Source organism: Medicago sativa, chromosome 5 (assembly GCF_051527215.1).
Source record: "Medicago sativa cultivar Bolivia chromosome 5, Bolivia_mono, whole genome shotgun sequence".
Lineage (NCBI taxonomy): Eukaryota > Viridiplantae > Streptophyta > Magnoliopsida > Fabales > Fabaceae > Medicago > Medicago sativa.
In genome coordinates, this window is record NC_140753.1 from 68,746,542 (window position 1) to 68,762,337 (window position 15,796).

Below are 15,796 nucleotides of genomic sequence, written 5' to 3' on the forward strand. Positions count from 1 at the left end.
AGGATGTGAAAATATAGATAACGAGGAGAATGTAAAAACCAAACCAACAAATGAGATATTAGAATATAAAATTAAATAACCAAAATTATAAAAGTGTAATCGTGTTAATCTCTTTTGTTGTGATTAAGATGAATGTCAGTGAACCGTTTCAATGTTCTCGTCGCACCGTTTGATACCAGAGTTTTTCCATGTCCCATTGATTATGTTCATGCACATTTTTCTCTTTTACTACAATTCTTCAACATTTGTTTTTGGTTAGGGACAAAGATAATGGGTTTTACCCTTGGATTATTTGGTTTTGATCCTTGAACGAGTGTGCTTAAGTTTCATTTACTCTGTAATATTGATGTATTTGAACAGCTTATTTAAATTATTGCACTTTGGTTAAAGAATTTTGGTCTAAGTAGATTTTTAACATTTCTAAATATTCAATTTAGATGACACGAATATAATACACCAAGTTAACGTTTTTAAAATTCAATTAATAAAAGTCCATTATACAATGCAACTGACTCAGTACAAGATACTACATCAAGTTTTAACATGACACAAGAATAGAATTCAATAAGTTAACGTTTTTAAGATTGTAATTTTTTTTTTAATGTTTTTAATAACCCTTCAACACAAAAAGTGGTCAACCCAAGAAGCCTACAATTGAGTCTAGAGATGATATATGTTCTGAGCATAAGAATCTCAAACATACAAGAGAGATTATGTGAATCACCTGTGAGTAGATACTAAAAAAGTTAAGATCCTCTCCATTTTTTCTCTCCATTTTTTATCTTCTCTATTTGTTCAATTATCAAGTTTATTGTATAAATGTTTAATTAATGTCTTAAATTCCAAAAATATGTAGTTAATATTAACTAATAAATTGAAAGAAATAAGATAGGACTTGTTAATGGCCATAATATTAACTATTACTCCTAACTAATAAAGCTAGCTTGTTTTCAGTGAAAGGCCACAATATTAACTAGTAAATATCAAAATATGTCACATATGATTTCCATACATTTTAGGATAACCATTGTTCAATACATTGTTACAAACAACTCCAGCAGAACATTGTTCAATACAATTGATATTCCATTAGTAAAAAAACACAAACTACAATGTCAGCCAAATAACCATAAGCACAATTACACACATATTTATAATTGATAATGATAACATAATATTCCTCAAAGATTAACGAGCTTACAAGACTACTATAGGACTAGTTACTCTGTGGTTGCCATTTGTCCAAGTCAATTTCCCAAATACTGGAAAACCATGAGGAGGCATACCTATTGCCTCTAGAATTATCTGAAAGGTTTTCTTTTCTCCAATTTCCTTAAATGTCAATGAACTTGGTTGAACATGAACCTTAAATTCTTCAAGTTGTTGAATTTCCACAACATATGTGCTAGGAGACCCAACATTTGTGACGGTACGAGTAACGTTTATAAGGTTTGGTCCTCGATTATACACAGTAATTGAAGGATAATTGAGGTTTTCAATGTTGTAAAACTCAGGACAAATGTAAGAGTTGTAATTAAAGAACTTTAATAAATTGTGACTGTGACCAAAAACACAAATGAAGTTCAAGTAATCATTTGTGCTTAGATCATAAACAAGTCCTGGATCCATTGCAAGGTTAGGCTGAATATGTCCAGAACCATATTCAAATGGAGTCGCTATCTTATCGAACGCGTCTCTGATTGGTTGATTGGTGTTATCTAGTGTTGTAGCTGCAAAAAGAACAACATTTCCCTTAAAAGTGAGTGATCTTTGACTTTTCTACATATACTGCAGGTGTTATATTATGATATTATTATGCATATTTTCTAAATTTTGTTTTTGATTTAGGTAAAAGGATAATCTATATGATAAATTTATTTTCATGTATCAATATTGAAATATTGATTTGCTAAGATACCGGTAGTCATGATGGCAGATTTGATAGCAGCTGGGCTCCAACTAGGATGAAGTGTCTTGAGAAGACCAGCAATGCCAGCAACATGAGGACAAGACATTGAAGTTCCTTGTTGCAGATTGTAAGGAATGCGGCGTGTATCTGATGGTAGATTCGATGGACTGGTGGCTAGTGAATAAGCAGCCAATATGTTCACTCCAGGAGCAGTTATGTCAGGCTGAAACATTAAACAAAAGCATTGCATTAACAAAATAAGTGAAGAAGAGTGGACATTGAATGTAGGATTGAAAAATAGGTGGCCACTAGGGTAGAGAATTGAAGTGTCACATAAAGTCTACTTTAGATTGATACTTGAAAATCAACCAAAATACCAAAGATGATTAATGTTGCCGCAATAAAAGTTTAGGTTCCTCCACATCCTTAGGGCTGAGACAGTGATCCGTCGGTGTTGATTTGAAAAAAACGAAATATAAGTTGAGTTTTGAGGCATTAATATTCATTTTCCTTGTTTTTTTATCGAACTGATGCCGATTGGGACATCATCTCAGTTGCAAGTATGAGTAATACTATATTACTACTTATGTGGAGCGGCATGAGTCGTTGTTAATGTTAGAGTTTTCAACGATTTTCAAATATTGATCCTCACCGTAGACGCAACTAGAAATTTTTTCATTACATTATGAAACAAAATGTTTGTATACCTTGAGTATTAATGGTTGCACTGCACTAGGACCCCTAGATGAAAACCCAGCCATAATTGGAGATGGCTTTAATCCTGTATATGTTTTTGCTTCAGACATGTATGCAACCATTTTCCTGCATTATAATATAAATAAATAAAGTATTTCAATAAACAATAATTATTGAGATGATTTAAGAAATAATTATAGCGAAATCTGATTGAAGACGGTATAAATTTGTTTTACACCGTTAGTGCATAGTCTTTAAACTCGTATGAGTTTACCTGGTAATGTTTTCATCAGTACCACCTTTTCCAAACCACTCACGCTCATCGATATCCTCGTCCTCATTGGCATCCATACTTGCACCAGGTAAAGGATGAGGTTCAGCTAGAAGTAAACTTCCACTTTTCTCATCATTGATCACAAAAATCCCTACAGCTCCTGCAAGAGCAGCTTCAAAGCCTTGAGCAATAGACGTTGTTTCGTCAAGTCGAGTACAAACTAATATCTTTCCCTTTACTTTGGTAGGATCAAGTGTTCTAGGCTTGCAAAAACGACTGGAACAACACATACATATATGTAACAAAAGTTATACAAATTTATAACTTACAATCCAATAACAAATACTAATTTTTTTTATGCAAGTTTAGGGAATTAATTACTACTTACGCATCTTGAATTGTGGCATTAAGAAGTCTAGCATCGATAGAATGAATCATTTGATATATTTTCTTTGATGGACCTGATGGTAAGCCTTTACTAAGACTGGCACCCTGAAATACGATCCAATAAAATAAGTTTATGTAAAATTTAATGTGAAGAGAGTGTGTATAAATGCTTCTTAAACTCTCCTTATTACTATTCATACCTTTATGTAATTTTTGTTACCAATAGAAATATGGCTAACAAATTCCCTATCAATTGTACTAGCTGCAACAGTGAAAGACCAAGGTGCAACATTTGTAACACTCCTATGAGCAGGTCCATCATTCCCAGCAGAACAAACAACGACAACATTCTTAGCAAAAGCATGAAATGACCCAATTGAAATTCCATCAGTGAACAAAGCTTCAATATATGGACTAGAGCCACCCAAAGAAGTTGAAATCACATCAACACCATCATATATAGCTTGATCAAATGCTGCTAGAATATCAGCTTCATGACATCCACCTGCATCTGTCTTTGACCAACATACTTTGTAGGATGCTACACGTGCTCTAGGAGAACCACCTTTCGCTGTGCCGTTACCGTTGCCGAATATTGTTACATCAGGTGAAAAGTTACCTGCTGCTGTTGATAATGTGTGTGTGCCATGGCCAATAAAGTCACGTGCTGTGAGGTTTGAGGGATTGAGTTTTCCATATTGTGATTTGTTGAAACACAGTACAAAAAGGATAGAAGAATCATTATTGAATGATGAGCAGCAGGAACACAATACTTCTCAATTACTTGTGCCACAGGCTAACACTACACCTTAGTTACTTGCACTGCAAGTTACATGAGCTGGCGCTAGTTCAGAGTTGGTTATCAGAAATAACTAACTTCCTAGTTTATAGGGATGTTAGGGTCCAATGTAATAGGGTTGATACACAGTAGCATAGTATGTGCCTACAATAACAACCTATATAAGAGATCATTGTAACAAACTCTGATTCAATGAAAAAGTTCACATTTCTCTCTGATTTTCTTCTCTAGTTTTCTCTTTTCTCCAATGTTTTTGGTTACTCAACATGGTATCTAGAGCCTTTTGATTCGTCTTCCGCAAGCTTTCTCAAGCTCCATCAATGGCGCCTCGTAACAACGATGTTCTCACCGATCAATCTAGTCCTTTCTTCGTTCATCCTAGTGATGGACCTTCATCTGTCACTGTTTCTCCAGTTTTGGACGGTTCAAACTATCATTCCTGGGCTCGATCAATGCGAAGAGCTTTAGGAGGCAAAATGAAGTTTGAATTCGTTGACGGTACAATTGAACCTATCACTGATGATTTTGATCCTCTGTTTCGACCTTGGAATCGTTGCAACAACTTAGTGCATTCCTGGATTGTAAATTCTGTATCTCCTTCAATTGCACAATCCATAATTTTCATGGAAAATGCATGTGATGTTTGGAACGATCTGAAAGAACGATTTTCTCAAGGAGATTTGGTAAGAATTTCTGAACTTATGCAAGAAATCTATGCTTTGCAACAAGATTCCAAGTCTGTAACTGTTTTTTACTCTGAGTTGAAGATCTTATGGGAGGAGCTTGAGATCTATATGCCTGTACCAAACTGTGTGTGCAGAGTACGGTGTTCTTGTGAATTCATGCGCAATGCTAGACACAATCATAATCTGCTTTATGCAATTAGATTTCTCACTGGTTTGAATGAGAATTTTGCTATGGTTAAGTCTCAAATTTTGTTAATGGATCCATTACCTTCCATGAACAAAATCTTTTCCATGGTTTTGCAACATGAAAGACAAGGAAATTTTGCTTCACCTAGTGAAGATTCAGTTTTGATTAACTATGCTGATTCCAGAAAGTACAAGGGAGATTCTTCTGGAAAATCACAATCTCAAGGAACCAATTCTAAACACGGTGTACGTGTGTGTACTTTTTGTGGTAGAAAGAATCACACTGTGGAAACTTGTTGGCAGAAACATGGAGTTCCACCTCACCTTCAAAAGACTTTTGGTTCTTCATCTGCTAATCATATTGCAAAGGAGGATGTTACTAATGATGAGAAGCCTTCATCATGTGGTGATAGCAAAACTACTGCTCCAGCTATTACACATGAGCAATATGAGAAGTTAATGTCTTTACTTCAGAATTCATCTCTTAACCAAGGTTCAAAAACTGCATATGCTTCTAATCAGGTTTCTTCTTCCATGTCTCTTGGTCATTCACCAACTGACAGGCAAGGTACTAGTTTCTGTTCTTCTTTAACTTGTCACAATTTTACTCTAAGTTCTTGGATCATTGATTCAGGAGCTAGTGATCACATTTGTGGAAATCTAAAATGGTTTCATTCTTACAATGAAATCATTCCTACTAACATAAAACTACCTAATGGTCATTTAACTATGGCAAATCAATCTGGAACCATTAAATTTTCTGATGATTTTATCATTCATGATGTTCTCTATGTCCCTGAATTTCACTTTAATCTCATTTCTGTGTCCAAATTAACAAATTTTTTAAATTGTATTGTGAGTTTTAATGGTTTCCAGTGTTTTATTCAGGACAAGAAAACCAAGAAGATGATTGGTTCTGGTGATAAAAGGGAGGAGTTATACTACTTGAATCTTTCAAATAAGCTGACTTGTTCTGCAAGCAAGATTGTTCCCAACTTTGCTCCTTTACCAGATAGTGCCCTTTGGCATTTTAGACTAGGTCATCTTTCCTTTTCTAGAATGAAGTCCTTACAGTCTCAGTTTCCTTTTGTCTATGTAGATTCTAAAGCAACTTGTGATGTGTGTCACTTTGCTAAACACAGGAAATTACCATTTCCTGAAAGTTGTAATAAAGCTGAAAAGCCCTTTGAATTGATGCATTTTGACATTTGGGGTCCTATTTCAATTCCTTCTGTTCATAATCACTCTTATTTTTTAACTGTTGTTGATGATTTTAGTAGATTCACTTGGATAACCTTGATGAAATCTAAAGGTGAAACTAGACAACATGTAATAGATTTCATCACTTTAATTGAAAATCAACATGACTGTCATGTTAAAATTGTTAGAAGTGATAATGGCCCTGAATTTAATATGCCTCAGTTTTATGCCTCTAAAGGCATTCTGCATCAAACTAGCTGTGTTGAAACACCCCAACAAAATGCAAGGGTGGAAAGAAAACATCAGCACATTTTAAACATCACTAGAGCACTTCTTTTTCAGTCCCACTTACCTAAAACTTTTTGGTCATATGCTGCAGTTCATGCAGTCTTCATCATGAATAGGGTGCCTAGCCCCATTTTAAACAATCAAACACCTTATTTTCTATTACACAATCAAAATGCTGATATGCATCAATTGAAAGTTTTTGGCTCTTTAGCTTATGCATCAACTCTTCAGGCACACAGAGTCAAACTTGCTTCTATAGCAAGAAAGTGTATTTTTCTTGGTTATAAAAGTGGCATGAAAGGAGTCATTCTTCTTGACACTCATTCCAAAGAAATTTTTGTTTCTAGAAATGTCACTCACCATGAAAGTATTTTTCCTTATAAAAATAACCCTTCAAATGTCTCATGGGAATATCATACACATCTAGCACAAGATTATGATATTGCTCCTGTTATTGAAACTCCTCCTTCTGAAACTGTGTCAGACCCTTTCAATTCAACTTCAAATTCCACCAATGAACCACCATCTTCCACTTCCATCCCTAACCCTCCTCTTCCTTCACCACCTGTTATACATAAATCTACCAGAGTCAAATCTGCCCCCAGCTATTTGAAAGATTACATCTGCAATAACTCTTCCATTTCATCATCAAAATCAGTCAACTCAGGTATTTCTTATCCCATTACTGATTTTCACTCTTTTGATCATCTTTCTTCATCACATAGAGTCTTTTCCATTTCTATTACTCAAAGTACTGAGCCTAAAACCTATAAAGAGGCATGTCAGTCTGAACATTGGTTAAAGGCTATGAATGATGAATTAAAGGCATTGACTGCTAATGGTACCTGGTCCATTGTGGATTTACCACCCAATGTGAAGCCAATTGGCAGTAAATGGGTATATAGAGTGAAACATAAGGCAGATGGCTCTATTGAAAGGTACAAAGCCAGATTGGTAGCTAAGGGTTACAATCAAGTTGAGGGCCTGGATTTTTTTGATACTTTCTCTCCTGTTGCTAAGCTCACTACAGTTAGAACCCTTCTTGCTATTGCCTCTATTCAAAACTGGCATTTACACCAATTAGATGTTAACAATGCATTTCTTCATGGTGATTTGCAAGAGGATGTATTCATGAGTATACCAGAAGGGGTTTCTAGTTTCCCTGGCAAAGTCTGCAAACTGCAGAAAAGTCTTTATGGTTTGAAACAAGCAAGCAGAAAATGGTATGAAAAATTGACTGCTTTGTTGCTTCATGAAGGTTACTCTCAGTCCACATCTGATTACTCCTTATTCACTCTTCAACATAACACTGATTTTACAGCAATTTTGATTTATGTTGATGACATCATATTGGCTGGTACTTCTCTGATTGAGTTTCAAAGAATCAAGTCCATTCTAGATGCTAAATTCAAGATTAAGGATTTGGGGATCCTTAAATATTTCTTAGGATTGGAAGTTGCTCACTCTAAAGCAGGCATCTCAGTCTCTCAAAGGAAATATTGCTTGGATTTACTTGATTCTTCTGGTCTTTTAGGTTCCAAGCCTGCATCAACACCTTTAGATACTTCTCTCAAGTTGCATCAAGACACAAGTGCACCTTTTGAAGATGTGTCTTGCTACAGGAGGCTTATTGGCAGACTGTTATACCTGAACACTACTAGACCTGACATCTCTTTAGCTACACAGCAGCTGAGCCAGTTTCTGAATTCCCCAACAAACACACATTACAAAGCTGCTTGTAGAGTATTAAGATACCTTAAGAACAATCCTGGTCTTGGTCTTTTCTTCCCTAGAAGTTCAGAGAAGCAACTACTGGGCTATGTTGATGCAGACTGGGCAGGGTGTGTGGATTCCAGAAGATCAACAACTGGATTCTGCTTCTTTTTAGGTTCTTCACTCATATCTTGGAGAGCTAAAAAGCAAGTAACCATTTCCAGATCTTCCTCTGAAGCTGAGTACAGAGCTCTTTCCACTGCTACATGTGAGCTTCAGTGGCTGCTCTACCTTTTAAAGGACTTGAAAGTCAACAGCAGCAAACAACCAGTCATGTATTGTGACAGTCAAAGTGCAATTCACATTGCATCCAATCCAGTTTTCCATGAAAGGACAAAGCATTTGGAAATAGACTGTCACCTTGTCAGAGAAAAGATTCAAAAAGGAATCCTCAGACTTCTTCCTATATCAACACATGAGCAATTGGCAGATTTTCTAACAAAGCCTTTAGCACCTCCAAAGTTCAACCAATTTATATCCAAGCTTGGAATGATAAATATTTATCATGGTCAAGCTTGTGGGAGGATGTTGAAACACAGTACAAAAAGGATAGAAGAATCATTATTGAATGATGAGCAGCAGGAACACAATACTTCTCAATTACTTGTGCCACAGGCTAACACTACACCTTAGTTACTTGCACTGCAAGTTACATGAGCTGGCGCTAGTTCAGAGTTGGTTATCAGAAATAACTAACTTCCTAGTTTATAGGGATGTTAGGGTCCAATGTAATAGGGTTGATACACAGTAGCATAGTATGTGCCTACAATAACAACCTATATAAGAGATCATTGTAACAAACTCTGATTCAATGAAAAAGTTCACATTTCTCTCTGATTTTCTTCTCTAGTTTTCTCTTTTCTCCAATGTTTTTGGTTACTCAACATGATTCGTAGTTTTGGCTGAATATTCTTGCTCCAATTAGTTTTCTATAGTTTGTCACATAACATAGGAATGTGTTAGGTACTGTTTGTATATACAAAGTTGAAGCATTCTTTTCACCTATATTCATTGTCTTTGTTTACATTTATGTTATTTCGATCCATACACAACACCGTAGATGTTTATCAATAACTTTCTTACTTTTTATCTTCTGCAATATACACACGTTTTAAAAATACACATCAAAACGAAAGAACACATTATTTGACGTCAAAATTTTGATGTCAAAACATCTTCTCTTTCTTTATTTATTGTGTGAATCGAGTTTCTAAAGTATATTATATCTAGATCCTTACATTTTATGTCTCTCCGTTGTTAAACCTTTTCAGCTTAAACACAAATTGGCTACGTGTCCAATGTGAGTCTTAATTAACACTAAGTGCATGTTTGGTTAGCATAAAAGCTAGTATTTAGAACTTCTGAAAATCACAGCAAAAATGCACTGAGAAGCGTGCAAACATGCTTTAATGTGTTGCAAAAGCGAAACCAAACACACTTAAAAAAGATATCAAACACATACTCCCTCCGTTTCTAAATATAAGCAAAATTGACTTTTTAGGTTCATTCATTTAATGATGTATGTGGTTCATAATATAGACCACATACATCATTAAATGAATGAACCTAAAAAGTAAATTTTGCTTATATTTAGATACGGAGGGAGTATAGTTATCAGAAACATGTTGCACGTGAAGACTCATCTCTTGTTATTTCGGGACAACTAAGGTCCTTGTGTATTTGGTAGAGCATTGATATTGTATAGTTGGGATCTATTCCCCAAGTTGAAGTATGAGAATCAATATTTCACAAGAGTGATATCTTATAATCAAAAGTGAAATTAAGTTTTCTTTATAAAAATGAAATTTATTCCATGACTAAGAAGGAATATAGTGAAATAAAGTACTGATATTTGGCACACATGATTTTCATTAAATAATGAGAAAGGGACATTACACTAAAATTACAAAACATGTTTTAATTAGAAAAGGACAACAGTTTTATTTATGAAGATAAGAAGTTGGGGTACTTTAGAGTAAGAAATAAATGCTGGAATGAAATAACTCAAGAAAATGACCTGTTGCAAAATGTTGTATTTGAAGGTGTAATAAAATGATCAATCTCACAGACCCCATTCCCACGCCATTTTGATGGCACTTGACCATATCCAATGCCACTGAAACTTTCATGTTCCGGCCAAACGCCTGTTTCAACAACAAACATGTCAAAATCAATTTTATACGTTTATAATTAATTTTGGAATGTGAAACCATAGAGTATGATAAATAATGTGTTTTTAACTCATGATGTGCAACATATCATTGAATTGGATGCACACGTGAAATTATTTTACTCACCAAGTTCTTCTATTTAACATCTAGATATGAAATATGAAATATTTACTTAATTATTTTTTTCATCTATAAAAACTAACCTGAATCTAAATTAGCAATGATTGAATCTTCACCAAATCTTGCCTTCCACCAAGCAGAATCAAGAGAAATTCCACCATCTTTTTCCAGTCCAAGAAAGTCCCATGACCTTGTAGTGTGCAATTTATATTCTTTGCTCAAGAAAACAGAAACTACATTTGAGTTATCTGCACGAACATAGAAACAAATATAAATAGTGTCAATTTGTGTCTTAAAAAATGACTCAACAAATCCATGGTAAAGAAGTAATTGTTGCTCACTTGCAATCTTTGATGCCTCTTCATCTTCAAGCAGTGCAGCAAATCCATTTATATGCTTATTGTAAGAGTACATCACTGTTTCCTTTGCCTTCTCATGGCTATTACAAAAACTCAACTATTTTAGAATTTCTCTAGTGTCTTAGAATATGTAAAATAAAATTAATAAACTATGTACCTTCCTAAGATTGAAGCAAGTAAATCATAATGTGAATTTGTGGCTAACTCAAGATCATCAAGGGAGGGATTTGGACCATGAGAATGTCCTCCCAAGTATACAATATATGTCTACAAAAGAGAAAACAATTATGAAATATATATTGTTATATTTAAAAGCAAAATTTGGATATTAAGACTATAGAGGTAACTGTATGAATGAGTATAAGAAGGGATTGAGCACATGCTTACCTTTCTAAGGGCATCAGTGTGTTCTAGCAAGAAACTGCAAAGAATGAATGATGATAGAAAAAGTTTGGTAATAGGATATGACATTGTTTTTCTTTAAGGTTTTGAAGTGTTTATAATGGGTTCTAGTGCTTATGTTTATATAACACACACACACACACACACACTGGTTTTTGGAGTCAAATGTGATTGTCTTGCCAACTTTTCCTCTTTCCCATAAATATTTTAGGTGCACTGCCTTCACAAATAGAGCACTCATGCACAAACTAAAATTACGTCTTATGATGACAAGTTTCAATCTTTAAAATTTGAAATTTCTAGTTAATATTTGTTTAACATTAATAGACCAGATTTGTTTTCTTTTTATGGAAGGCAGTCGTTCAAGACACAGTTAGACACTAAATATAAGTCAGGTCTTTCATATTTGAACCTTGATCTGCCACGTTAAGAGAGTCAAGGGGGTTTGATTGGATTACTTATTTGAACTTATTCATTGTCATAAATTTTGTGAGTCTGTATGAGAAAACTAATGAAAAAAGGAAAAGTTCTCTGAGTCGATGAACAGAATTTCGCACTCCTACGAAAAAATCTAAAAAAAAAAAGAAACTCAGATCTATGTGAAAATAATTTATTTGGATAAAGTGAGAGAGACTGTGATACAGATGGGTGATACAGGCCTAAGACGAAAGGAAGATAGCTATGAAGCCCGGGTACGGATACGGGTGCGGGTATGATACGATAGGGGTACGCGGATATGCGAATTTTTTTAGATTTAAGATACGATACGGCTAAGATACGTTGACAATTTTTTTATATTAAATCTAATATGTGTGTAAAATACTTGAAGAAAATAAGCATTGATTACTCTTTATTATTATATATTATAAAAGTCACAATTTCTTAAAAATAATACATGTGATCAAAATAAAAAAATCAAAATTTTTCTCATAAACCACATTATATTTTCATATGTTGGGAGAGAAACGTCATTAAAGGAACTCAACACAAATTTTACCTGATGTTAATTTATTACCTCACTCTCATTACTTTCATCCACAATAAGTATAAATTTAAGTGGTTCATCGAGATTTTTTTTTTGACAAAATCGAGAAATAATTTTAATGATGCATATCTAAAATTGAAGCATAAACATCTCTACCGAATTTTTACAACATTGTCTCACTTTTTTACCCTTCATCTTTTCTATGATATGTATCCGTGAAATATTTTATAAGTATCTTTGTGTATATGTGGAGTATCCTATATGTATCCGATAAAGTATTTTTTAAAAATTAAAATAATTAATTTCGATACTTTGTGGATACGTATCCGCGAATATCCGTGGAGTATCGGTATCCGATACGTATCTGATACAAAAACGTCTTTGTTTTGGAGTATCCAGACTTCATAGGAAGATAGACATATAGAAGGTTGAGAGAGAGGCACATAAACCTAATTGTGAGCATGTCTTATACCTGTACTATATTCTTACTTTTATCAATTATTTTATATTTAAATAACAAGAGAGAGTTAAATAGTTTTATTTTACAATGAGCGAGAGCTAAGGAATTAGAGGACTAATTAAGATAAGGCGCCTTAAGATAAAGATAAAAAAAATTCCGGTCAAGTAGCCTTGTAGTTGGACTTGTACATTTTAAATGTAGAAAGATGAAAAATGCGGAGTTCGAACCCCATCCCCTATATAATATTGTTCTTACAGCTATCAACTAAGCTCAAGTTAAAGACATTTAGCTTTTATTTATTAATTAAAATTATGTTTTGATTTATGCAAATCAAACTTAATTAATATAAGTGAGCGTTTAATTTGGTTGTGGTTTTTACCATCTCAACGGTGGTTTTTTACGTTTTGACGGAAGCTAGGTATTGGAGCTTCTATTCTTACGGTGAAAAACACTTAAGGACGTGATAACTTGAATCTAAAATCTGTTTCAAACACATGCTACATTACGAGTTCATTTATATATGAACAGTATCAGAGGAGTACTTCATAATTCAACATACATATAATGAATTCTTGTCTTTACTCACATGAATGAGTTCATCCAAAAACATTAATTAACTGCCAGTTGGAATTAAATCCTTACAGTGGACCACGAGGGAAAGATCGTTTATAACAATACGGCAATATTATTTTATTTGAAAATTGGAATGCTCTAAGCATTCCATTAATTATATCAACGTTTTAAAAAAAAAATATACTTGCATGAATAATATAAATCCCAGGTTTTTGAAAATACGTGCACTAATTATATGCTTATGCTTATAGTATAACACACTCACTGGTTTTTGGAGTCAAATGTTCGTCTTGCCAACTTTTCCCCTTTCCCATAAATATTTTAGGTGCACTGCCTTCACAAATGGAGCACCCCATGCACTAATTAAAATTACGTATTATGAATACAAGTTTCAATCTTAAAATTTGAAATTTCCAGTTAATCTTTGTTTAACATTAATAGGCCATATTATTTTTTATTTTTATTTTTTAATTTTTTTTATGGAAGGTAATCTTTTTTCAAGACACTGAATAAGCCATCTCTTAATTCATATTTAAACCTTGATCCGCCAGTGCCACGTCGTAAGAGACTAAGGGGCATGATTGGATTGACTTATTCACTAACACAAATTTTGTGAGACAATGTAATGGTTCTACTCAATTGGAATAGATATGTAAATGAGATTTCATTGATTCACCCAAATAAGCATTACAACTTGGTATTTACCCTTTCAAAAAAAAAACTTGGTATTTACAATCTTTGTTGATAGAACACAATAGGTAAATAAGAAAATGGAGTAACAATAAGAAGAAGAAGAATAGAAGAGGGACTAGAGAGTCGGAGCGAGAGAGAAAGAGAAGTTACATCACACATGACTTATTTCTTTGACTTTCTCTTATTTATTAGTCCGCATTCCTATTTACATCACGCATTATTCATAACTTATTTTTATGTATACTTGTTGGAAATCCCGCCCCGAGCGTGAGGGGTGTGTTGGTAATACCACCATAATTGCAATCTACCCCGGTTTTGAAAGGATGAGTTAAGCCTCAAATTTCAACAATACATTTCTTAACTTTTTAAGAAAATATATGGTCAAATGCATCATTAGGTCCTTTAAGTTTTTAGTTTTTCCCAAAATCGTCCTTTAAGTTTCAAAAGTCCCAAAGAGGTCCTTTTAGTTTTTGAATCGTTTCAAACTCATACTTTCCGTCAGTCTCTGTTTAACACGGCCGTTAACTTGCTTTGTAGGTTCAAAACGCACCCTTCTTCTTCCCTGCATCCCTCAGCCTTTTCTTCCCCGCACCGTTAACTGACTTTGGCATTAATAACACATGGGTCTATCCTTATTGTATCCATTATCGTAAACACATTCACCATACCTTTCTTCTTCCCTGCATCCCTCAGCCTCTCCGTTTTCCACCGCGTCTAAACGTCGCCGCCGTTTATCTCACCCATTCTCTCAAGATCGCACCTCGCTGTATCACTCATCCTTGCTGTCTCTTTCACTCGTTCAAATCCGGTGACGGAAACAACAACAACAACAACAACGGCGGCGCTGAAGGAACGACAATGAACGTGAGTCTCAGATATCGTTTTTGTTTTAAGGTGCGGTGGTCAGAACAAGAGAGGAGAGGCGGCGAGATCAGATCCAATTCACGTTCTTCGTCCTCTTTTGTTGTTTTCATTTGTTTTAGTTTTATTTTATTACAGATGAAAAGATCCCGTTCATGTTTCACATTTTTCTGAAAAAAAATTGCTTTAAAATAACAAAACAAACACACTAAAGGTATAACTAGATAAATTGGTAGATGGTAGCCTTTCTATTCATATGACAGAGATTGATTCTTTACGTACAAGTGATGAAGATGAAAAGATAAATGGGATAGAGAAAAATAATACAATAAGGGATTACACATAGTTTATTCAGGGAAGAGGATGAAGGGAAGAAGAGGCTGATGGATGCAGGAAAGAAGAAGGGAAGAGGATGCAGGGAAGAGGAGGCTGAGGGATGCAGGGAAGCAGAAGGGTGCGTTTTGAACCTACAAAGCAAGTTAACGGCGTGTTAAACAGAGACTGACGGAAAGTATGAGTTTAAAACAATTCAAAAACTAAAAGGACCTCTTTGGGACTTTTGAAACTTAAAGGATGATTTTGGGAAAAACTAAAAACTTAAAGGACCTAATGATGCATTTGACCTAAAAAAATATATTTAGTAGAGAATTTGGATTCCCCGTACTGAATTTCTTTTCAAACGGAATCACAACCATCAAAAGGGAGAGAGAAAATGAGAGTTTAAGTATAAAGAAAAGTGATAGAGGGAAATGAGAGTTTAGGTATAAAGAAAAGTGGTAGGTGTGTTTTAATGGTATAAATTGAAAATGAAAAAAAATTAAATTATAATTTTTTTTTTATATAGAAAATTGATATAAATTTTTTTTTCCAAAGATGTGTGCAATATTAAACTAGACTTAATATGAGGTGGTGAAAGAGAGTAGCATGCTTTTATTCTCAGCAAGAGAAATTAAAGACACGACCCTACTTAAACT

General features: G+C 34.2%; 1 protein-coding gene across 1 annotated transcript; it reads right to left on the reverse strand.

The window, feature by feature from the left end:
- Positions 1 to 981: 981 nt before the first annotated feature.
- On the reverse strand, positions 982 to 11,483 carry LOC146924378 (subtilisin-like protease Glyma18g48580). Its single transcript, XM_085709414.1, has 12 exons — positions 11,236 to 11,483; positions 11,006 to 11,115; positions 10,831 to 10,928; positions 10,573 to 10,737; positions 10,216 to 10,342; positions 9,085 to 9,127; positions 3,467 to 3,967; positions 3,268 to 3,371; positions 2,880 to 3,155; positions 2,617 to 2,731; positions 1,919 to 2,132; positions 982 to 1,730 (listed from the first exon to the last, which is right to left on the reverse strand). Exons 1-12 carry the CDS (start codon positions 11,317 to 11,319, stop codon positions 1,198 to 1,200), a joined length of 2,370 nt encoding a protein of 789 aa, XP_085565540.1. The 5' UTR covers positions 11,320 to 11,483; the 3' UTR covers positions 982 to 1,197.
- Between the last annotated feature and the right edge of the window lie 4,313 nt (positions 11,484 to 15,796).

Coding starts and splice junctions, on each gene's coding strand:
- LOC146924378 (XM_085709414.1), bottom strand. CDS start 11,319: ATGTCATATCCTATTACCAAACTTTTTCTATCATCATTCATTCTTTGC. Junction 11,116..11,235: donor ACACTGATGCCCTTAGAAAG/GTAAGCATGTGC, acceptor TCTCTTTTGTAG/ACATATATTGTATACTTGGG. Junction 9,128..10,215: donor AATACAACATTTTGCAACAG/GTCATTTTCTTG, acceptor GACAAACTATAG/AAAACTAATTGGAGCAAGAA.